The sequence below is a fragment of the Colobus angolensis genome, unplaced genomic scaffold (genome assembly GCF_000951035.1).
Source record: "Colobus angolensis palliatus isolate OR3802 unplaced genomic scaffold, Cang.pa_1.0 Scaffold147, whole genome shotgun sequence".
Classification (NCBI taxonomy): Eukaryota; Metazoa; Chordata; class Mammalia; order Primates; family Cercopithecidae; genus Colobus; species Colobus angolensis.
Genome location: NW_012114566.1, coordinates 2,878,437 through 2,903,205, shown reverse-complemented (window position 1 = coordinate 2,903,205; position 24,769 = coordinate 2,878,437). Strand labels below are relative to the sequence as shown.

The 24,769-nt window shown below is 35.3% G+C and overlaps 1 protein-coding gene across 1 annotated transcript in view; it reads left to right on the top strand.

The window, feature by feature from the left end:
* Window positions 1-24,769, top strand: part of LRP1B (low density lipoprotein receptor-related protein 1B) — a 1,318,888-nt gene that overhangs the window by 1,211,635 nt on the left and 82,484 nt on the right. Inside the window, exons 77-82 of the mRNA XM_011935709.1 lie at window positions 2,173-2,396; window positions 3,500-3,606; window positions 12,313-12,429; window positions 14,054-14,227; window positions 15,924-16,049; window positions 22,573-22,737. Of these exons, the coding sequence (XP_011791099.1) occupies window positions 2,173-2,396; window positions 3,500-3,606; window positions 12,313-12,429; window positions 14,054-14,227; window positions 15,924-16,049; window positions 22,573-22,737 (913 nt within the window). The remainder of the gene's footprint in view (window positions 1-2,172; window positions 2,397-3,499; window positions 3,607-12,312; window positions 12,430-14,053; window positions 14,228-15,923; window positions 16,050-22,572; window positions 22,738-24,769) is intronic.

Genomic DNA, 24,769 nt, shown 5'->3' with positions numbered 1-24,769 from the left:
TGGTTAGGAAAAGGGATTCCCTTCCCCCTTGCGCTTCCCAGGTGAGGCGATGCCTCGCCCTGGTTCAGCTCTCGCTGGTCGGGCCGCAACAGCTGACCCGCACCGATTGTCCGGCACTCACAAGTGAGATGACCCCAGTACCTCAGTTCAAAATGCAGAAATCACCGGACTTCTGTGTCCTTCGCGCTGGGAGTTGGAGACTGCAGCTGTTCCTATTCGGCCATCTTGCTCCCCATGACCAGGACATTTATATTCTAAACATCTGCGAACATTATTTATATGACATTTCTAGAGTATACTGTATTGCAGAATGCTTTACATTTAATTCAGATAACTGAGATATCACTGGGTATATGGATAACATTTATTGTTAAAGTTGAGAAATAGGGTAATACAATTTCATAATTTCAGTTTTAACGTCCAATAGGTCAAAGAACTGATGATAAATGGCATTAGAAATTGTCTATGGACTCTGTGTTTAATGTAAGCCATATTTGCCTTGTTTGAGATCCCAGTAATCATGCAGCAGACAGTGATTTGCAATTCCTGCTTCTTAGCGTTCCATGTTCTTTTCGACATGGTCAGTTTCTTTTCTTTTAATCCAAGTCCACTGATTGATAATACTGGTTCCTCTGAACCCGCACGAGAAGCTTTCATGTGTTAAAAACTCATATTTCCACTGCTGCCCAGGTCTTAAGGATGCTGTTACATATTGATTACACATCTAGTTGTAATCACCTTCAAATAATTGTTTCTACTCTTGCCATAATACCGCTGGGAATACCTTCTCACTTTTGGTTATGCACAATAAACCTGGTCATGTCAAATTAATTACTACACTAGTTCTTGCTCAAAGTGATCAAGTTAATTGAAGGGCACAGAACATAAGTTATTTTCCTTGCTGTCTAGTCTCAATGAATTCTGTTACCTTTGTCTCACAGTAATACAGTAAAACAGAATGTGAAGACAATCCAACCTATCAAATGTAAGATGAATAACAGATATTCTGACTTTCCTCAAAAGATGTTAAAATATAGTATTTTCCTAAATGTGTCTAGCTGTACTAATCATTTTTTCAATTGTAGAACAAAATTATGTGTGGTGAGGATGCAGAGCATCTGAGTTTTTCTTACATTGCTGAAAAGATTGTACATTGCTACAAACTCTGAAAATTTGTTTTAGCAGTATCCTATCAAGCTAAGTGTGCATAAACTTGAAAACACTAATTCTATTCTTTGGTAAATACTCAAATGAATTGAGTGTTTGTATCCACCACCACCAACAACAAAAAAGTACTAAACTATCCATAACTTTAGTTGTAATGGCCTAAAACTGTAAACAAGCCAAGTGGATATCGTCAGTACAAATCCACTTGAGCAAATACTTGAACAAATACTACTGAGTAATGAAAAGATTAAAAATTGATACATACAAAATAAGGATACATTTCACAGTCATGATGTTGAACAAAAGAATTCTAGAATGGCCAGGCACGGTGGCTCACGCCTGTAATCCCAGCACTCTGGGAGGCCGAGGTGGGCGGATCACGAGGTCAGGAGATGGAGACCATCCTGGCTAACCCACAGTGAAACCCCGTCTCTACTAAAAAATACAAAAAATTAGCCGGGCATGGTGGCGGGCGCCTGTAGTCCCAGCTACTCGGGAGGCTGAGGCAGGTGGCGGAGCTTGTATTGAGCGGAGATGGCGGCACAGCACTCTAGCCTGGGTGACAGAGTGAGACACGCATCTCAAAAAAAAAAAAAAAAAAAAAAAACTGGAATGAAAGATTATGATTCTTTTTTACATTGATTTGTTTAATCTGTGGTGTCAGATATCAGAATTATGGTTACTCTAAAGAAAATATTGACTGCCAGAAGTCATGGGTGGTCATGGGTGAACCTCCTATGGTTCTGGAAATATTTCAGCAGAGTAATGGTTAAACAGGTGCAGTCTGGTTAAACTCCAGTCATCTGTACAATTAAGATTCAGGCAGATAATACATCTATGAAGATTGAAAATAGCATTAGGTATCTTTTTGACATCTAATTGCATGTAGCAATTAACACATGACTATGTTCTTATAATTCCCCCATAACTTTAATGCAAAGATACAGAACACTCCGCTAATTTCCTTTTGAAAATACCGTGGTGTGTTGTTTTGTTTCCTTGTAGTGTCCTGAATTTAAAAGGCCCAGGGACATTGCAGTTGACTGGGTGGCTGGAAACATTTACTGGACTGATCATTCTAGAATGCACTGGTTCAGTTACTACACTACTCACTGGACCAGTCTGAGGTACTCTATCAACGTAGGGCAGCTGAATGGCCCCAACTGCACCAGACTCTTAACAAATATGGCTGGAGAACCCTATGCTATTGCTGTAAATCCTAAAAGAGGGTAGGTTAATGGTTTAGTATTTCTATTTCTTGATAATGAATATCCTTTTTAGAAATTATGCTCCGTAGATTTTGTCTCTGTAATGAGTGTTCAATGTGTAATAGTGTCACATACCTTTAAATATCCTTGTACTATTTCTTCTGTAAAAAAGCATGTCCTATTCCCACCAAAGGATGATACAAAATATTTTTTTTCTGAAATATTCCTTTATTATGCATTCAGTGTACCTGTGTGTCTGTGTGTGTGTCTGCGCATGGTTATATGTGTGCATTGCAGAAGAATGAGCTTGCTGTGATAGACACAACCTCTGTTTGTGATCTAAAATTGAATTATCAAAATATTAAACATAATATCAAACATATTACATACAGAGTACTTACATTTTTCTCTATGGTAATAAAAGATGAAGGGATATATATATATATGTGTATGTGTATATATATATATATATATATACACACACACACACACGCAAATTTAAAGAGTGTATTACAAACATTTCTTTCTTTTAGTTAGAGATGTAAACCTACAAGCAATGGCTATAAAGTAAATAGAAAAATGTTAACTAAAACTCTTAATCATCCATAAAGTGGATTGATAACTCCTGAGTAAAAAAAGAGACAACTTATACCTAACTATTAGAATTAAGCAGTCATCCAAATTAAAGAATAATTTCTGTTTGGGAAAATAGTTACTTCTCTCTCTAAAAAAAAATAGCATGTTCATACAGCATCCATAATAAAATGTCTATTGTGTCAAAACAAAAGGGAAGTTTCATGTGGTGGAAATATTTTTTCTCTGAGTTTTAATGAAAGTTTCAAAATTGAATTTTTGATATTAAATAATGAGCTATGGTACATCATAGTATACAATGATTCTCAAATTTTAATGTGTGTAGGCAAGACTTTCGTTAAAATGTTGATTCCCAGGCCATTTATTGGAGGCTTTCATTCTGTGTTTTGAGTTGTACCTGGGAATCTACTTTTTAAGAGACTCTGGGGTGACTCTGAGGCATGTGGTCTGAAGAGTCACTGCTTTGTGGAGCAGAGTTGGGTTAGAGCAGCACCATCACCAGGCTAACCTCTTTGACCCACTCTCTTCAGGATGATGTACTGGACTGTTGTTGGAGATCACTCCCACATAGAAGAAGCAGCCATGGATGGTACACTGAGAAGGATTTTAGTACAAAAGAACTTACAGAGACCCACAGGTATGATTTCTGACACACGCTAAAATATGAAGCAGAATGACAAGTATATTACTGTTAACAGTTATTTCCAGTGTTGTTGGCAATATAAGTATATTTACAAGTGGATAAAACCATTTATAGTATGATTTTATGAAGTTATTTACATTTCATGTCCTATTTTCTCAACTTGAAAATCAAGTACTTATACTGTCAGTTATATTACAGGAATATGATTTGAAACTTGCCTAAGTTGTAAGGCTATTAGTCAGATTTCACAGACATGAAATTTTGACAGTTTATGGCAATACATTTACATTAGGGTATTTTTACAGATACATGTTAATAAAGTTGGGATATTGGGAAATATTCCTAGAGGATGAGAGATGAAATGAACAAATAGGTGGCTAAATATACTTTATGTAAAAGACAGGTTTGATGATTTCTTTTGCCTTTTCATTCAGAGCTCTTTTCAATATGACTTTAATCTCCCTGGCCCACTTGCCATCTAAGCTACTACTCCAAACCATCTGTGTTCTCAGGGCTGCCCAGGAGTTCAGATCTTTTCTGTCTCCATGATCTTTCTCTCATGTCATTTTTCTCCCAGCTCCCTTATCTAGAATGTCAACCTTTGTCTACCTAGTTATATCTTTCCCATTTTGTACCTCTAACTTTAGCACTTCTTCAATAAAACATTTTCAGACTATGGGAGCCTCAGGGGCTCTGTGCCACCTACCCTCCACTGACTATACCTCCACAGAAAGGACATAATGCATTGTTTATAGTACATATTTAAAAATTATGCATTACAATGTCTTCTGTAGTTTATTTATATTTAGTGCTTATATTCTTATTCATTTTTAATGTGTTTTATACCTTTCCATTCATTTAGATTGTTTTTAATCTTTATGGGGAGAAGCAATATTTGAAATTTAGTCTATGTACATAAATTTGTTTTCATCCCAGGCTCATTAACAAATGCCAATTGAATATCTACCATGTGCCAGAAATTGTTCCAAATGCTGAAGAAACAATATGAAGCAAGTTCTAACCCTCATGAAGTCTATCTTCCTATAGAGGATAGAATATGTATTTATATATACTGTCACATTGTTATACATGCTATATAGAAAAGCATAGTAAGAGATGGGCTGTCAATGGAGGTACTATTTTAGTTATGATGATCAGAGAAGTCATCTCTAGAAGGATGATATTGAAAGAGAGACCTAAATAAAGAGAGGCAGCAAGGCAGCAATATGTGAGGAAAGAGCTTTTTAAGAAAATAGAATAGTAAGTTCTGAGTAAGGAATTAGCTCAGCATGAAAACAGCAAGAAGGTTAGCATACCTAGAAGCATATAAACAATTGAGGAGAATGGAAGATATGAGGATGGCAAGGTGACTCAAATGCAAAACTGAATTCTATTCTAGCTTTGAAGAGAGCTATTTGAAGGTATTGGCAAGTTAAGTGGCATAATCTCAAACACAGTTTTTATTTTTAAAATACTTCTTTGGTGTTAACATTTTACATAATCATATTGATAGTATATGTAACAGATTTTTATTTTAAAGAATGACACTGGCAGCAGTTTGTGGAATTACCTGTAGGATGGTATTTAGGAAAGTGCCTAAAATGAGGATTCTTGTAAAAGTCATTTATGAAGGAAGTGGTATACAGAAGAAAGCTGTAAAAGACAGAGGGAGAGCAGAGGAAGGAGCCCAGTAAACTGTGTTTCAGGTCGAGTCTAGTCTTGGTTTGAGTCACTATGGTTATGCTTTGGAGCATAGATTTATGACAGGCAAGGGGATCTGCTTTTGATATGCCCCATCAATCATTAATTGGCCTTGGGGCTGTGATATTCCAAGCAAAGCTGCTTCAATCAGTTAAGCACAATGATCTGGAGAAGGAGGGTATGTGTGAGTCCTCACTGCAGAAGCACCAGTGAGGAACTGGGTACTCCTCTTTAGTAAAGGCGATCCAACATTGGGTCTAGTGACAGATGCATGGATCTGACACTTTTCATGTATTACCCATTCTGCTCAACAACTCTTATGGGTAACTTAGTGATGCACATAACACAGCCCTTTTTCTTACAAAGTTTACATTCGAGAAAGAAAAAAAAAATGAGGCATATGCAGAAGTAATTGTACTTTTTGCAAAAGGTGAGAATTGTGTCATTCATTGTCATATTTTATAATATCAGAGTTCAGAGGTGAGAAAGATAATCTCCAATAATGAAAAACTATGTGAAAAGTGATGTTTGAATAAGTACTTGAGGAATAGACAGGTAATGCATCATGAGGAAATTTTTAAAAAGCCCTTCATTGGAGTGGGATACACTTTTGAATCTCAAGAGATTATGTATTAGCTGTGAGACCTCAGAAATGAATTTATTACCTTCAAACCTTGGCTTTATCAATAGAAAATCAAAGACTGGCTGGGCATGGTGCCTCACACCTGTAACCCCAGCACTTTGGGAGGCCAAGGCGGGCGGATCACCTGAGGTCAGGAGTTTGAGACCAGCCTGCCCAACATGGCAAACCCGTTTCTACTAAAAATACAAAAAACAAGCCAGGCATGGTGATGTGTACCTGTAATCCCAGCTACTTGGAAGGCTGAGGCATAAGAATTGCTTGAACCCAGTGAGGCGAGATCCCATCATTATACTCCCGCCTGAGCGACAAGAGCGAAACTCCCTTTTAAAATAATATATACACACACATATATGTATACACACATTATATATATATATATATATATATATATAGTAATAACTAACTTAAAAATGCCAGATATATGAAATAATATAGTCCTCTGAGCCAGGGATCCAGTGTAGAGCATATGGATGCTCTGCTGATGTCAGAAATCAAGAGACATGTGGAAGGGCACGGGTTGGGTGCCATGAAAACCTTAAACGCCAAAGGGCTTCAACATAACTTTTTAGCCAATATTGAGCCATTGTATGATTTTGATTTAAGGAGTGATTCAAATAATGTGTGCCTTCAAATGACACATTGATTATTGTTTTTATTGGGCACCATATAAGACATAATAAAAATATGTTGTTTCAGTCAAGTGTGTAGCAGATGAATAATGTGTTCCATGAGAGCAGGAACATGAACAATTTAGCTGAGGATAATGGCTTCAAACTCCATCCATGTCCCTGCAAAGGACATGATCTCATTCCTTTTCATGGCTGCATAGTACTCCATGATATATATGTACCACGTTTTCTTTATGCAGTCTATCATTGGTGGGCATTTGGGTTGATTTCCCTGTCTCTGCTATTGTGAACAGTGCTGCAATGAACATATGCATGTGTGTATCTTTACAGTCAAATTATTTATATTCTTTTGGGTATATGCCCAGCAATGGGATTGCTGGGCCACACAGTATGAAGTACTATTGTTGTACTATCTAGTATTATGAAGTACTATTAGATTATTTCTCTAATAATCAGTGATGCCAAGCTTTTTTTCATATGTCTGTTGGCCAAAGGCATGTCTTCTTTTGAAAACTATCTGTTCATGTCCTTTGTCCACTTTTTACTGGGGTTGTTTTTTTCATGTAAATTTGTTTAAGTTCCTTGTAGATTCTGAATTTAGACTTTTATCAGATGGGTGGATTGCAAAAATTTTCTACAATTCTGTAGGTTGTATCTTCACTCTGATAGTTTATTTTGCTGTGCAGAAGCACTTTAGTTAAATTAGATCCCATTTGACAATTTTTTCCTGTACAATTGCTTTTGTCATCTTCATTATGAAATTTTTGCCTTTGCCTATGTCCTGAATGATATTTCTGAGATTTTCTTCCAGGAATTTTATAGATTTGGGTTTTACATTTAAGTCTTAAATCTATCTTGAGTTAATTTTTGTATAAGGTGTAAGGAAGGGATCTAGTTTCAATTTTCTGCATATGGCTAGCCAGTTCTTCTAGCACCATTTATTAAATATGGACTGCTTTCCTCATTGCTTTTGTCAGGTATGCTGAAAATCAGATGGTTGTAAATGTGCAGTCTTACTTCTGAGCTCTCTATTCTGTTCCATGGGTCTATGCATCTGTACCAGTACCATGGTGTTTTGGTTACTATAGCCTTGTAGTATAGTTTGAAGTTAGGTAATGCGATGCCTCCAGCTTTGTTCTTTTTGCTTAGGATTATCTTAGCTATACAGGCTCTGTTTTGACTCCATATTAATTTTTTTTTTTTTTTTTTGAGACAGAATCTTGCTCTGTCGCCCAAGCTGGAGTTCAGTGATGCTATCCTGGTTCACTGCAGCCTCTGCTCCCAGGTTCAAGCAGTTCTTCTGCCTCAGCCTCCCATGTAGCTGGGATTACAGGCACCCGCCACCATGCCCAGCTAATTTTTGTATTTTTAGTAGAGATAGGGTTTCACCATGTTGGCCAGGCTGGTCTTGAATTCCAGATCTCAAGTGATCAACCCTCCTCAGTCTCTCAAACTTCTGAGACTATAGGTGGGCACCCAGCCCATATGAATTTTAAAGTGTTTTTTTTGTTTGTTTTTTCTAATTTGGTGAAGGATGTCAATGGTAGTTTAATGGGAATAGCATTGAATTTATAAATTACTTTGGACAATATGGCCATTTTCACAATATTCTTTCTATCCATGAGCTTGGTAGGTTTTTTTCATCTTGTGTTTTCTCTGGTTCCCTGGAGCAGTGGTTTGTAGTTCTCCTTGAACAGGTCCTTCACCTCCCTTGTTAGCTGTATTTCTAAGTAAGTAAGTATTTTATTGTCTTTGCAGCAACTGTGAATGGGAGTTCATTCATGATTTGTCTCTCTGGTTGTCTGTTTTTGGTGTATAGGAAATGATGTGATTTTCGCATATTGATTTGTTATCCTAAGACTTTCCTGAAGTTGCTTATCAGATTAAGAATGTTTTGAGCTGATAAGATGGGGTTTTCTAGATATGGGAACATGTCATCTACAAACAGAGACATTTTTAATTTCTCTCCTCCTATTTGAATACACTTTATTTCTTTCCCTTGCCCGATTGTCCTGACCAGAAATTCCAATTCTGTGTGGAGTAGGAGTGGTGAGAGAGGACATCTTTGGTCTGTACTGGTTTTCAAGGGAAATGCTTCCAGCATTTGCCTATTCAGTGTGATATTGGCTATGGGTTTGTCATAAATGGTTCTTATTATTTTGAGGTATGAGGAACATGAACTCTTTTGTTGTTTGCTCTGTGCATAGTACCTGGCAGTGTGTGGTACAGGGGAGGTCCCCATGAGTATGTAGAGTTAATGAATGCTGTGTCAGACAAGGATACTTTCCAACTTTGCATCCAGTGAGGAGGGTATGTAGTATTACATGAGTTTGATTTCAAACTACATTCTTTGATATTGAAAAGCGTATTTACATTGCCTCCTATCTACCTCAAATTGCAGCAATTTCTAAGAAAATAAATAACTACATACTGGTCCAGGACCACTCACAATTGTTTGATTCATTAAGCAAATTCATTGGCCAACGTAAAGTCTCTAGTTAAATAAAGTGAACATGAATGTTAGGATTATTTTGCTGTTATTTGAATTTAATTTACCAATACTGTCATAAATAGATGTGTATTTATATGAAAAATAAGTGTGTATGTGTGTATGAAGACATGACTTTAATGTAGTTTCAAACTTAACTCAGAAAATACTTTTAATAATTTTTAAAAATTAAATTTGACATAATGGTATATATCCAGGTTTTTATTTTTATTTTTGGCCCCTTTATCAACTTCTTAAATCAAGAATATGGTAGTTCACACTTGGTTATTACTATCTTGCAAATTTTGGCTTTCCATTAAAACATAATGTATATAGTCTTTTTCTCTATTTCTGAAAAACAGTAATTTAAATTTTTTGCTCTCTCCAAGTCCTGCCTCTTAAATATCAATGTGTTACATACTATGGCCACTTCACATAATATTTTTTTTTTTTTCATTTTCTTCCAACCTACAATAGAAGTAGGGGAACTAGTAGATCTTAGAAAATTTTAGAGTTCGACCAGAGTGAAATTTTAAAATCCCTAAAATATAAAGTAGTCTTGGTATCAAGGGAGATGTACAGAAAATGACTACATAATTAGCTCCATTATCTTGTGTCACTAAAACTTAGTGAGCCTATATCTTTATTTTTTATAAACCGTTCAAATTGTGATTCTATACTTCATTAAAACAAGTATGGCATTTTATTTCAAATTTCCTGTGCTCCTACTGACTTGGTTCCAAATATTCATCTTTCCCTGTTCAGATAAGAATGAGTTTCTTGAGAATTGATTTTTTTCCATTTTATTATTGGTTCTTTATTACAGAGCAAAATAAAATATGATATTTTAAAGATAGACATGAACTTTTTTCATATGAACTTGATTCTCATCTCTGTAACAGGAAAAGTTGGCTGATTCCTTTATTAACTTTTTAATTTAGAAGACTATCTCTTTTATTAAAGGGCTTAATAAAAAATCAAAATTATTGATTTTTGGATTTCTGGAGTATAAATTCCACTCATCTATAAACTTTGTTATATAATTTTTATCAAGATGTAATTCCATCCAATAGTACAAAATATAGCCAGAGCTGATAAAAGTGGGTATGTCTTAGACAAACCTAGACCAATAATGCAATATGCGACATTTTTGAGAACTTTTTACTGCTTCTGAATCTGAAAAACAATATTGTTGATTAAATTGGATTACATACTCATTGTTTTCTCCTTTTCTGTGATTATCAATATTAATGTTTTTAAGTCTAAAACTAATTTTATCGGCAACAGATTTTTGTTTTAGCTACTTCTTTATTGTAGCACACTGGTAGAGGAGAGACAATCATGTTTTTATGTTATGTTTTTAACCATCCTCAGTCAGCTGTTTTGAACTATAGGAGCAGCAGCAAAAAACTGTGCAATTTGTGGTTCATGTTACTCATAATTCTACATGAAAATGCAAAAACGTGTCTTCTAACATGACTTCAAATAGCAAATTAATAATTGAGCAGAAACCAGTAAAACAATGGCGACTTGCTTAATTATTATTTTTCAGGATCTGGTCAGGCATGGTACATCTTTATACATTACTTGAGGAACAAAATATTTAATTTGATTACATGTGAGCTAAGTATTTGTATTTAACTGAAGAATTATTCAATAATGATTTCTAATATGAATTATTTCCATTCTGATTATTAAGTCTTGGTCCAGTTACACAGGAATAAAAGTCTAGCACAGACTCAAAAGTACTTTTCATTCAGTTGCATTGCCGTTAAAATATACTTCAGTTGCTTCTTGAATGTTTTCATTGGGAACACTCTTTAGTTGCCTAAGGTATTTAACTGCATTGTACTTCCAAAGTATGCAATATGTCATATTTAGACAGCAGCTATGTCACAAAAAATAATCTACAGCAGTGAATATTTATTATAGAATTCATGAGTCAGACATATTACTCTTCCATATTGAAGGAAGTTTACTTTCTTAGATATTCTATGTTTTGATGATGTTCCTACAAAAAGACACTGGATGGATTCCAATTACATTCATGCAATCAAAAAATGAAACTAAAAAAAATATTTTTACTCTATATTATTTCAGTCCATTATCATTCACTGACATCTACCTGTAACGAAACTGAAGACAAGCAGTCTCAGAGAAAATTAATTCAAGCATCACTAGAACTTTAATCAACAACTTTACTGTTTATTCTTCCCTACCATAAACATCATTTTTTTCTTTTCCTTTTTTTTTTTTTTTTTGAGACAAGTGTCTCACTCTGTTGCCCAGGCTGATCTCAGCTTGCTGACCTCTGCCTCCCAGGTTCAAGCGATTCTCCTGCCTCAGCCTCCAGGGTAGCTGGGATTGCAGGTGCCGGCCACCATGCCCAGATAACTTTTGGATTTTTAGTAGCGACAGGGTTTCACCATGTTGACCGGCTGGTCTCAATCTCCTGACCTCGTGATCCTCCCACCTCAGCCTCCCAAAGTGCTGGGATTACAGGCGTGAGCCACCACACCCAGCTAATTTTTGTATTTTTAGTAGAGATGAGGTTTCACCATGTTGGACCGGCTGGTCTCAATCTCCTGACCTCGTGATCCTCCCACCTCAGCCTCCCAAAGTGCTGGGATTACAGGCGTGAGCCACCACACCCGGCTAATGTCAAACTTTAGTCACTTTAACTTCAGCATGCACACAGATGTCTGATCGATAACACCGTTGGCCAACTCTGAAGGGGTGAAAATATATTTTAATTAAATACATGAACCTTGTGTATTCTGAGAACTATACCTTCTTGAAGGAATTAAAAATACAAATAATTATACTAACTCATTTTAAATAATGGTCCAATCAATGATTTAAATAATGAATTCATTCTCCATATAATATGAAGATGAAAATGAAAATAATATGAAAGGAAAGTCTATTGGAGAATAGTTAAAATTAAGAAACCATAAATATGACTAGAAGGGGTATTTACAGCAGACTTTCTTATGTGAAATAGACTTTTGCTAGAGTTTGTTAACTAAATGCCATGTAATCTGAACTCATGTATATGGGATAAAGATTGAGTTACTTTAATTTTTCTAATTTCTACAGTATCGTGATTGGCACCGGGTAATTTCTATGATGCTTGAAGACAAATGTCAACTGTAATTATACGATAAGAAGCAAAAGTATGATTTTGAATGATTTCAAATTTATTTGCACTGTTTGTCTTGTGTGTGTTGATTTTGCAGGTTTGGCTGTGGATTATTTTAGTGAACGCATATATTGGGCTGACTTTGAGCTCTCCATCATTGGCAGTGTTCTGTATGATGGCTCTAATTCAATAGTCTCTGTCAGCAGCAAACAAGGTTTGTGAAATGCTTTTGTCTTCATTTTTAATTATTATTGAGAGTGTTAAATACTAACACAAAAATGTAAGTATGGATGCTTTGCATTCTGGATTTTCTTAAATTCTTTCTCCTTTCAACTTATAACTCTTACTAGTAGTTAAAATTTTCATTCCTACTGGAAAAACATAGAGGCCAGGGCAGAAGTTTGTCCATCTTGACTTGAACAAACATGGCCATTGCTGTCCAGATTCAGAAAATAATTTTACTCTGTGGCTTCCATGGCTATTCCATTCTGAGCAGAGCACTTCTAGTAGTCAAGATCAGCATCTGTGAACACAAACTTTTATTTCAATTGCAATGATAACAAGCAAACAATGAGTTACTGTATCAATGCATCAAAAATGACCATTTAACTCTACCACCAGTGACTGCTAAATCTACTTGTGCTCCTCTGTTGCTATACTGTTTCTATGCCCACCTATCTGCCTGGCTTCTATTTTTTAACTGTCTCATTTTTCTAGCTCCCTTCTGTTCCTCATACTTTTTTCTGCCTGGCTATCTCAGTTCTTTCTGCTGAATTTAATTTCTTCCCTTTCTGTCACTTTCTTTTCCCTACTTCAACCCCTTCCCACAATTTTTTTGTAACCACAAATTTTTCATCATATCCACTTTAAATTTTTGTATTTGCATGTTATATATTTATTGAATATAGCTTTGCTTCCTTTTTTTTTTTTAATAACACAAACAGGGAAGTTAAATAACTAAATCAAATTTTTATTGTGCCTTTGCCTAAAGTGTGTGTGTGTGTTTTGATCGATGGCCTCAGATGGAAAAAAAAAAGTTCACATCCCTGTAATTAATTACAATGCAGTTAACTTGTTCTGGCTTTGGTGCACATTTTACTATTTCATGAAACAGCAAAGAAAAATATATGAATATAAAGATACTTTATACTTTACAACCTCTAGATAATTAGTAAAAATATAAAGGTTGTCATTTTATTTGTTATAAATTTCTGTTTCAAAAGTTAGAATAATTATTCATTTGATAAAATCTCTGAAAATAAGTCACAAAATGTGAAAATAATGGTTACTATTATTTTTAGCCAAACTAATCAGACAAATGATTTTCATTTACCTGTTTGTTTTCTTTATTCCATTTCTGAAATGAACAGTACTAATGTCAAATATTATTTTTGGATTTACTCTTTAAAAATCAACAAATGATTGCTTAATAGACCAGTCATTTGGTCATGTAATTTGATTATTTATTTGATCCAGAACACCAACTGAGTTGTGTAAACTGCCTGTTTTTATACTACAGATCACATTGGATATAAGATATCCTCTCTGTATAGCAGAGAGGATTAGTCTGCAAATAACCCCCAGAAAATGCTTTGTGATGGTAAAGATGATTAAAGTGATGATGGAAGTGTATTTTTATGTTTTAAGTAACATGTTTACTACATTGCATATCCTTACTTAAGATATAATTCTAAGAACGTCATAGCTAATATTATAAATATTCCAATTCTGAAAGTTTAAACGGTAATAAGATTTTCAATATGGTCTCGGATAAACATAGTTTTTAAAGTCTGAGTGCATACATTAAAACTTTCATAACTGCCTTTTGAAAATTCCAGGTTTATTACATCCACATAGAATCGATATCTTCGAAGATTATATATATGGAGCAGGACCTAAAAATGGTGTATTTCGAGTACAAAAATTTGGCCATGGTTCAGTAGAGTACTTAGCTTTAAATATTGATAAAACAAAAGGTGTTTTGATATCTCATCGTTATAAACAACTAGACTGTAAGTATAATATATTATGAAGTTGTCTATATTGGTAAACATTTTTCTTATATCTCTCAAAAAATATATGTAAATGTCTTAACCTCAGTAAGTTAAGTAACTTTAATTTTTATGTCACTAGACTTTTTCAACTACCAAAACGTCAAAATATAGATAATTGTATTTCTGCTGTAACCAGGAAAATGTTCAGCATTTGGCCATGTTTTCTTGCAATTGAAACTGTCTTTGTTACAATAATCTGTTAATCTGTTTCTAAAATTCTTAATAGAACCTTGTGAGTGTATAGATGAACTATCCAAGTAAGGAAATTTATTGTTGACCATTTTGACTCTTATTACTAATCAACATGTAACTATTATAGTATTAACCTTCCATTCTTAAATATATACAAAAAGAACTCTTCCCAAGACTTGCATATTTTCTCTGATTTATTGTATATGACTTATTATTGTTACTCTCCCTCCTAGAAAGGATTGGGTAAATCATTGAGGTAATTAAGGTAATACTCTTGAAAATATGTTTCTAACACAGCTGTCAAAAATATTGAAGAACAAAGTGAAAAATAATAATATGGCGGAAATTCTAATGATCTATGTTTATATATCAGTTCACACTTCAAGATGCTGTTCAAGGGTTATTTATAATTACTGTTTATGGCAAGTGAAATGGAGTTTATCTTGTTTGGTGCATTTATCTGGAACAAGTGGTATTTATTCAAATCAGTTCTCACAACACAATAAAACAAAATATATTTTCCTAAATCGTCCTGAAATTTTATCCAAAGTCTTGCTGCTCTTTACCAATAATTTGGCATATAAGATTCCAAGGTTAATATGAGGACACTTTCTCTCATCCTCCAGTTCTGTTTAATTTATATTCATAGTTGAATATTACCGCATTCATTAAAAGTAAACAAATAAAATCCTGTCTTGAATATAATAGGCATTTGAGTAGTGGTTCTTACAGAAAACAAGCCACTCTCAGAGTCACCAACTCAGCTACCTGGGTGCCATTCCTGTTTAATTCTGGTGAAATAATCTCTAGGAAAAGTCAAAAATCAGCTCTGACTGCAAAGGATGTCGATTGGATAAAAATTTAAACACAAATAAGTATGTCACACATTTACACGTGCACACAAACTCCCACTTGATAGAAAGGAAGCCATTTTAGACATTCTTTTCAAAAAAAAAGTCTTATTTTTCATCTGTACCTTGAACTGACAAGCTACGTATGCATTTTAATCCTTTGTATTAATAAATACAAGGGGGGCATTGTTTTTGTCTGTTAGAACAACTCTGTGAAATAAGCTGTTAAAATGAAGGCTAGATCCCCCCAAAACTTCCATTGGCTTTACTTTTCCAACACAGCCCCAATGGTACTTCAGGTTCTAAGACCAACTCTTATGCCAAAAGCAATTCGTCAGAAGCAAAAGTAACAAAGTATAGATCTGAATAATTTCTTCTCTCTTTGGAAAATATAAATAAGGCAAACTTACTATTAATGATGAGCATTGGGTAGTAATTTTTCTTCACCTATAAAGGAGAATGATGATATTGAGTAAGATACTCCCAGTGGAAATTTGATGTGATTACTTTTCAACATTGCTAATTAATCATTTCCCCTTATTTAATTTTATGCTTTTGAAGCCTATTGTATCTATATTTACACATTGTGTTGTTTTCGTTTGTTTAACCAGTACCCAATCCATGCTCGGATTTAGCATGTGAATTCCTCTGCTTGCTGAATCCTTCTGGGGCCACTTGTGTGTGTCCGGAAGGAAAATATTTGATTAATGGCACCTGCAATGATGACAGCCTTTTAGGTAGGTATACTTTATTATTCTGTAAATAATGAATTAATGCTTATCATAAAATTTCACAACTAGTGAAACGGAGTGAAATGATCTGTTTCATCAGCAATCTAGCTACCTTGATAGCAGCAGTTCTTGAATGCCTGTGTAAACTGTTCTTTGCTCTGGAGAAGACTTTTAAACAATTCATTCTGCATTTGTTCACAAAACAGCATTGAACACTTACAGGCATTTAACAACAGATCGAGAACTTTGAAGTCACTCACGGACCCAAAAGAAATTTTTTTATAACTCTTCTATTAGATAAGACAATAATATTTTTTGAGAACATTCTGCTATGGGTGTCAACTCAGCCCAAAAATCCATTTATTTATTCAATACGTTTCTATTGATTACCTCTTGTGTGCCAAGCACTAACTTTGAAATTGAGAATTTAGAAACCAAATTTTAGTTTCTTCTGTATAAAATTGGACTTACAATACTACTACTACTATTACTACTGCTTCTGCTATTACCACAAAGAATAATAATAATAAATATTTTGAGGGCTTATGAAGAAGGCATAACACTAATGCAAAAACTAAAAACTAACTTAGAAACAAAACTGATAAGATTTCTTCATCCATGCCATTTGTATTTCAGAAGCTAGAAGCTGGAATAATCAATAAAAATTGAAACATTACTTCAGATGCCAAATATCAAATAACCAAAAAAAGATAACACACAAAACAGTGTGATATCACAGGGAAAGAAAATATGTTTCTTGAATATCCAGCTAGACTAACAATAAATAAGTTTCCTCATATTCAAGACATTAGGTATAATGGAAAAAATATTGTTACTAAAAGATAAAATCCACACATAATACTTTAAAAAATTATTGTATTTATTTATTAATTCATTCTTACTGAGACGGAGTCTTGCTGTCACCAGGCTGGAGTGCAGTGGCATTATTTTGGCTCACTGCAACCTCCACCTCCTGGGTTCAAGCAATTCTCCTGCCTCAGCCTCCCGAGTAGCCGGGACTAAAGGTGTGTGTCACTATGCCTGGATGATTTTATTTTTTGTGTGTATTTTTAGTAGAGATGGGGTTTTGCCATGTTGGCCAGCCTGATCTTGGACTCCTGACCTCAGGTGATTTGCCTGCCTAAGCCTCCCAAAGTGCTGGGATTACAGGCATAAACCACCATGCCTGGCCACACATACTAAATTTTATGTCACAGATACAAAGGCGTGGTGGCTTGTACCTGTAATCACAGCACTTAGGGAGGCAGAGACCAGAGGACAGCTTGATCCCAGGGGTTCGAGACCTACCTGGGCAGCATAGCAAGTACCCATTCTCCACAAAAAGGAAAAAAATAAAATGCAGTACTCCAAAATCACTGGAGGATTACAGCAAACATTTTCCAATGAGATACAGACATTATTCATGGCAGGGTTTGTTACCTATTGTATTTCCCTCTGCTAGAATGCTCTCCTCATATGGACTCTGGGTCCTTACCCTCAGTCAGCATCTCCACCTCTGCATAATTTTTCTCTTTGTTCTCTGCTGAAAGTTACATCCAATTTGAAGACTTCTGACGTTTATAAGGCACTCAGTGTCTAAAACTGTTATAGTACTTTCCTTTAATGTATATTATTTAAGCATTTGATATGCAAAGCTGAAGGGGTGGAAAAGATAAATTGATGAATAACATAAGCATCAATAAATAGATATTTATGTGGACAGTGACACAAGTCACAGAAGAGACAGAGTTAAAACTATTACGAGGATTCAGATTATTATTCAAATAGGGGATCAGTCAGAATTTCCTGTAGAATATGACGTTTAAACAAAGTCTGCAAAGCCAGATTGGATTTAGATTAAATGGGAAGGAGGAAGGAGGACACTGAGACAGAAAAGCTGTCTGAGAAGTATGGAAACATGGTGGGTAAAGAAAATAATGAGTCATTCATTTTAGTTAGTGTGTAGAAGTGTGAAGCCCTGTTTTGGATAATAAGGTTGCAAAGTTCGTAACAGAAAGCTAAGTGTGAATCATGATTGGTATTTTGGGCGGGCACTTTGGTGCCAATTATTGAAAAGGGATGCCGTCATGGCACTAGGATGCTCCCTTCCCCTCCATCTATTCTCCCAATCAGAGTAGCTGTTATCTCAACAGTGATGGGAGAATAAGAGCATCCAGTGAACATTTCCTAACATTGTTAGTACCACTTTCTCAAATGCTGTTCTGACTGCATCACAGAGGAAGACTCTGCAAAGGTATCTTTTCCACTTAACTTCTCAGAAACAGATCCTTTAACTGTGAACAACTTTTCTGTAGACATGTCATACCTTCAGTAGTCCCACATAATCTCCTACCCATTGCCCTCACAGGTGCCTCCTGTGTACTGTGTCTACTTAGAAAATTTGGGTGAGAGAGGCAATTAGGAGAGAGATCAGTATAATGCACAGAAATAAACTAATAATTCTGCCAAGGGACTCTGACATTGGCTTTGATGTTACAAGTATTGTTCAGAGTCAAGTTCAGTTTTTGTTGGTTTTCCTTTCCTCTTCTATGTAATCCTCTTCTGTGTAATCCCATGTTTCCACAACCTCTTCTATGCAATCCTCCTCCTTTCTCCTCTTTGTTTGGTCCAAATTATGTATCCAACAAACTAAATTCTATGAATACCCTGCAAGGACATGACCTAATGTAGGGCTGAGGTGAAGTGTTAGAGTAGGCCAAGGTCTACCACTTAAATAGCTTTGTTGTGCTTGGACTGTATACCTGCTTCCCTTGGTCTCAGTTTATTCTATACAACATAGAACTAACAATAAATACTACTAATATTACTATCACTGACAGTAGAAATAATACTAAATATTTTGAAAACCTATGAGGAAAGCATAATTCTATGTATGTTTATAGCCATATATATTAATTTAATCTTCAAATTTTATTATCTACTAATTTCTCCTATTTTACAGATAAAATGGAAGCATTAGAAGCTCATTTGATTGCCTAACATTACTTAGTAAATGATGGCACCCCAGGGTGAATGTAGGTGGTCCACTCTGTTAATCATCGCACAATATATCCCAGTGTCTCTGTGTCACCCAGAGTACCCATTTCCAGAGTTACTGGAAATTCTAGCAATAACATGGATAGAATGGCTAGCACAACACCTTGAAAAATAGACACATAGCCCTTTAAAATCAATATGTCACTTTGAAGTAGGTAAGAAAATGAAACAAGTTTTTTGCTGCATTAAGTCACCAAATTGTATCATTATATGCTTGAAAGAAGGAATCTTGCTTATCTAAATACACACTTATCCATGATCTAAAACTTTTTTTGGAGATGTGTTTTGCTCTTTCAACCCTGCTTAAAAGGCATGATTTCAGAAACCTCAAAGCCCATTCTTGTAATTTAAGAGAAAATCTTACATTTAATCAAAATGAAAACAACATTCAAATTAGCCTTTACACATTGTAGGTCTTGAAACATAAACAGTTTGGACCATTTTAGTTGGAACATAAACGAGTGGATTTCAGAATTATTGATTGGTGAAGATAAATGCCAGTTTTTTTTTTTCTGACATTAACATTTGCTATAGCCAATGTTATATGCTTTTCATTTGTTTGTAATTATTTGTCTACCTCTAGCTGCTATTGTTAAATGATGAGTATGCTGAATATTTTTAATAACGCTTTGTGTATTGAATTTGAAATTCAAATACGACTCATTCTTAGGGAAGTGTTCACCTGCTTTTTCCTATAGTTGATTATAATTGCTGGAGGTTGGCTTCTGGGGGTGATTTAGTTATTGACAAAAACAGCTCTTTTTTTCATTGCAGAACCATTATTATGAGTTTTGCAAAAATGAAACTCCACTTCCATTTCATCAGGCAGTGTTGTACTTTAAAACTTCTGGTGCCTAATGAGGCATGTTATAGTCATGTGCATGCCCCAACATGTAGGGATTTTGAATATCCTTGTGGTTTTCATAGAATTGACAGGTAAAAATGAGTACCCCATAATAATCCTACCTGTGATCACAATGCCTTAAGTGTTTATCTTCACAATCCACATCCACAACCTTATTAGGACAAATAATGTTGACTGAGATAGAAATGTTTTGGTAAATTTTAAATTAAACAAGCATATTTCCACTCCACGTATTTCTTGAGAGTCTGATCTCTGTACTCAATAATTTGCTGGAGATTCCCACTTATATTTGCATGGGCATCTTCAGTTTAGTATGCCACCTTGAAATTACCCCTCCTTTCCTGTCATCCTTGTGTTCCCACCTAATTGTCCTGGTCAGAAACTGAAGAATCATAAAAGTAGGCTTGGAATCATTTTTGAGGTTATTTTGCTATACATATTGACATGGCCTTCTCCATTAGAAATGCTGCTTTGCTTTGAGCAACATACAGTGTTCAATGGAACAAAACTGATTGAGATAGGCATTCCTCATTTTTCTTCACATAACACTGCTGTGATTTTTACCTCCAAATGACCGTTAGAATACGTACACATTCATTCATCCCATGTTACTCTATTTTGGGTCCTCATCTTAGCTATCCTGGATAATGTATACAAAGTTCTGAGCGCCTCCCTGCTTTTATAAGCTCCCATTTTAACCCCTGCCAGTACAATACCTTTCCAAGACACCACATTACTTTTGAGGTGGAGTCTAAAATCCATGGATCTTCTCCTACTCACTGCTTAGTTCTTCAAAAGCATTTACCTATTGTGATTCATTTCTTTACCCTCTCTGATCTAGGTCCACTCACAGTGACTTTCATTCATTTCCTCCAGTGCTCACCCGTAGGTCTTCCTGTATGTTACTCCACTGGAGCTCCATCCTCAAAGTGTTATAATTTTATATTTTATAGTTTTTCCCATTTCTTATTTACTATTCATACAAACCTGAGTTAGCTTGTATAGTTGTCATTAAGGACATTTTAAAGTGAAGTAACTGAGGCTCAAATCAGTTAACTTGTATGCCTAGTAAGTGGCAGAACCAGGACCTAAACACAGGTCTCATTATACCACTGTAATTTTTTATAATACATTTATCTTACATCATGAGAGAGTTCTTCATATTAATACATAAAATTCATATTAATACATAAAACTTCAGCAATGCCAATCTGAAGCCTGCCTATCTGACAATGTATTAGAAACTTTTCTCTTCAATGAGGCAAGTTGCAGAATTGTATGGCACTGCTGACAGTTTCTATTTGTGACTATGGACGTGATACTTGAATCATTGTATCATTTGAAGCCACTGAGGTACTTAAAGATGCTCTTGAAATCATTTCAGTGATATATTCAGGCTTCTGTCATGTATGTGCCAGTGCATCTTGAATAAGGATTATAGATTGCTTTGATTTTACCTACTTTAACCATAAAATGGGCATTATTATAGTAAAGGACCTATTCTAGAATAGAATGCCTATTACAACTATCTCAATCAGCTTTGTTCCATTGAACACTGTATGTTGCTCAAAGCAAAGCAGCATTTCTAATGGAGAAGGCCATGTCAATATGTATAGCAAAATAACCTCGAAAATGATTCCAAACCTATCTTTATCATAAATCATACTTACTATATTGTTTAAAATAATTTTACTACCACAAGGAATGTCCAGCCTTTTTTTATTCTGAGTGAAAATGTTAAGTAGGTAGACTGTACAGAATCATTTGGGACAAATGTTACATATGGAAATGGTTCTAACACTGTTCTATAACCAACTTGTACCAAATCTCAATGACTTTTAGTTTGGGACATTTGTATATGGTTAATAAGGACCAACATCAAAGAGTATCTCTTCATGTAAACATTTCTCTATACTATTCACACATGCATACACTATAGAACAAATAGTATGTGTGTGTGTGTGCATATGCTATAAATGTAACTTACAAATTTAAAGTTTCCTTTTTTAATATCAACTACTCCTAAAAATAAGCTATGTTTGTCCATATTATAAGGAAAATTTCTTGGTTGGAAAATATCACTTTTAGAAGTCTAGGCAACATAGTGAGAACCTGTCTCTACAAAAAAATTAAAAAATTATAGTCGCAGCTACTTGGAAAGCAGAGGTGGGAGGATCACTGGAGCACAGGAAGTTGAGGCTTCAGTGAGCTGTGATCATGCCACTGCCCACCAGTCTGGGTAACAGAGCAAGACCCTGTCTCAATAAAATAAAAGAAAGAAAGAAAGAAGATGGAAATATATTACTTTTAGAAAATTTCAGTTAGTTTTACTATTCAATATTTTACAAATATAAGAAAAAGTTAATAATGCTTTAAATTTAAAGAAGAATATGTATATTTACCATTCAACATTAATATGTATATTTACCATTCAACAACTAGAATCTATCTGTTTTCAGATAGTATTTAATTTTTTCTACTTTTGTACTTGGGGTAATTATTTTATGGAAAAAAAGTTCTAGTATTTAAATATTGTATCTATTTGAAAATGTATATTAAATTACTCCCTGAAAACATGCTAATTTGTACATTTCTTCTCATAAACAGATGATTCATGTAAGCTAACTTGTGAAAATGGAGGAAGATGCATTTTAAATGAGAAGGGTGATTTGAGGTGTCACTGTTGGCCTAGTTATTCAGGAGAAAGATGTGAAGTCAACCACTGTAGCAACTACTGCCAGAATGGAGGAACTTGCGTACCATCAGTTCTAGGTAAATATTTCAGTGTCGTTGTATTTTTCCTTATATATGAATCAAAAATAATGTTACAAACATACTTCCTAGTATCTTAATAAAGAATAGACTAACACCATATACTAACACAAAATTAAATCAATGGCATTTGTTCTAAATTCAGTATACAAAAGTTCAAGCCAAAAATTTAACACTACTAATGGTTATTACTCTGGATTGAGCATGTACCATGTGACAGGCTCAGTGTTTATAGATAATTTGCCCCTGGCTCAGAATGATTAGTAGAACCAATTTTCCAGGCTTACTATGTTTTACCCCAAAATTTATGGATATTTTGTTGTTGTTGTTGTTGTTGCACAAATAGTTTTCCTAATGCTAAAAATCAATTGTTATTGAAAATTAGGATTATTTTAAATGTAAACATACAGTAACAGAGAATCTGATAGCATCCTGATTCCCATCTAAAATTGTAACTACTCTTTTGACATCACACTGTGTCATATAACATGCTTTGAAAATTCAAGGTTTCTACATCTTAGGATATATTTGAGATGATTATTAATTTATACAATAGCCATGTTTGCAGAAAGTGTTCTATGCAGTACATAAACGAACATAGAAACATATTCTTCCACTGACTTGTATTAAATTTAACATATATTCCATAAGAAAAAAATAACTCCAATGAATAAAATCTAATTTGCAAATTCCAATATTCAGTGCAAGGGATATTATACAGCTATTACAGTGTGATTCAAGAGCATTTAATTTTACTACCATAAATGCAAATTTAGTCAAATGGAAAATCACTCTATATTATATTCACATTCCCCTACATGGTTAATTTCTATCTTACTGGGAGTTCTTACTGCTTCTATTGTTTATGCTAGGTTTTGAAGTATTTAACGTATTGCTAACTGAAAGAGTTACATGAAGAATTTTCAGTGTGTATCAGAAAAGTCAAGCTGTTTCTGAAATGTATTCTAATAGGAAAAGTTTGATAGTTTTATGTCTATATTTTGTCTTATTGATTCATAGTGAAATTATCTAACTACCTAATAGCATTCTGAAAAAATATTCAGGAGTTTGATTAGATTGAAATATAAAAGGCACCAGGAGTCTTACCACAGATTTTTATACTCCTAAGGGAGACTAGTTCATAAAGTATTTTCTGTTTTTTTAATTCGGGGGGCGGAGCAAGATGGCCGAATAGGAATAGCTCCAGTCTCCAACTCCCAGCGCCAGCAACACAGAAGACAGGTGATTTCTGCATTTTCAACTGAGGTACTGGGTACATCTCACTAGGGAGTGCCAGACAATTTGTGCTGGTCAGCTGCTGCAGCCTGACCAGCCAGAGCTGAAGCAGGGCTAGGCATCACCTCACCTGGGAAGGGCAAGGAGGAAGGGAATCCCTTTTCCTAGCCAGGGGAACTGAGACACACAACACCTGGAAAATCGGGTAACTCCCACCCCAATACTGCGCTTTACCAAGGGTCTTAGCAAACGGGCACACCGGGAGATTTTATCCCACACCTGGCTGGGAGGGTCCCATGCACACGGAGCCTCCCTCATTGCTAGCACAGCAGTCTGTGATCAAACAGCAAGACAGCGGGGGGGGGGGGGGGGGGGCGCCCGCCATTACTGAGGCTTAAGTAGGTAAAAAAAGCTGCTGGGAAGCTCAAACTGGGTGGAGCTCACAATAGCTCAAAGAGGCCTGCCTGTCTCTGTAGACTCGAACCTCTCGGGACAGGGCACAGCTAAACAACAACAACAACAAAGCAGCTGAAACCTCTGTAGATGCAAACGACTCTGTCTGACAGCTTTGAAGAGAGCAATGGATCTCCCAACACGGAGGTTGAGATCTGAGAAGGGACAGACTGCCTGCTCAAGTGGGTCGCTGACCCCTGAGTATTCTAACTGGGAGACATCCCCCACTAGGGGAAGACCGACACCCCACAACTCACATGGTGGAGTACACCCCTGAGAGAAAGCTTCCCAAGTAAGAATCAGACACGTACACTCGCTGTTCAGCAATATTCTATCTTCTGCA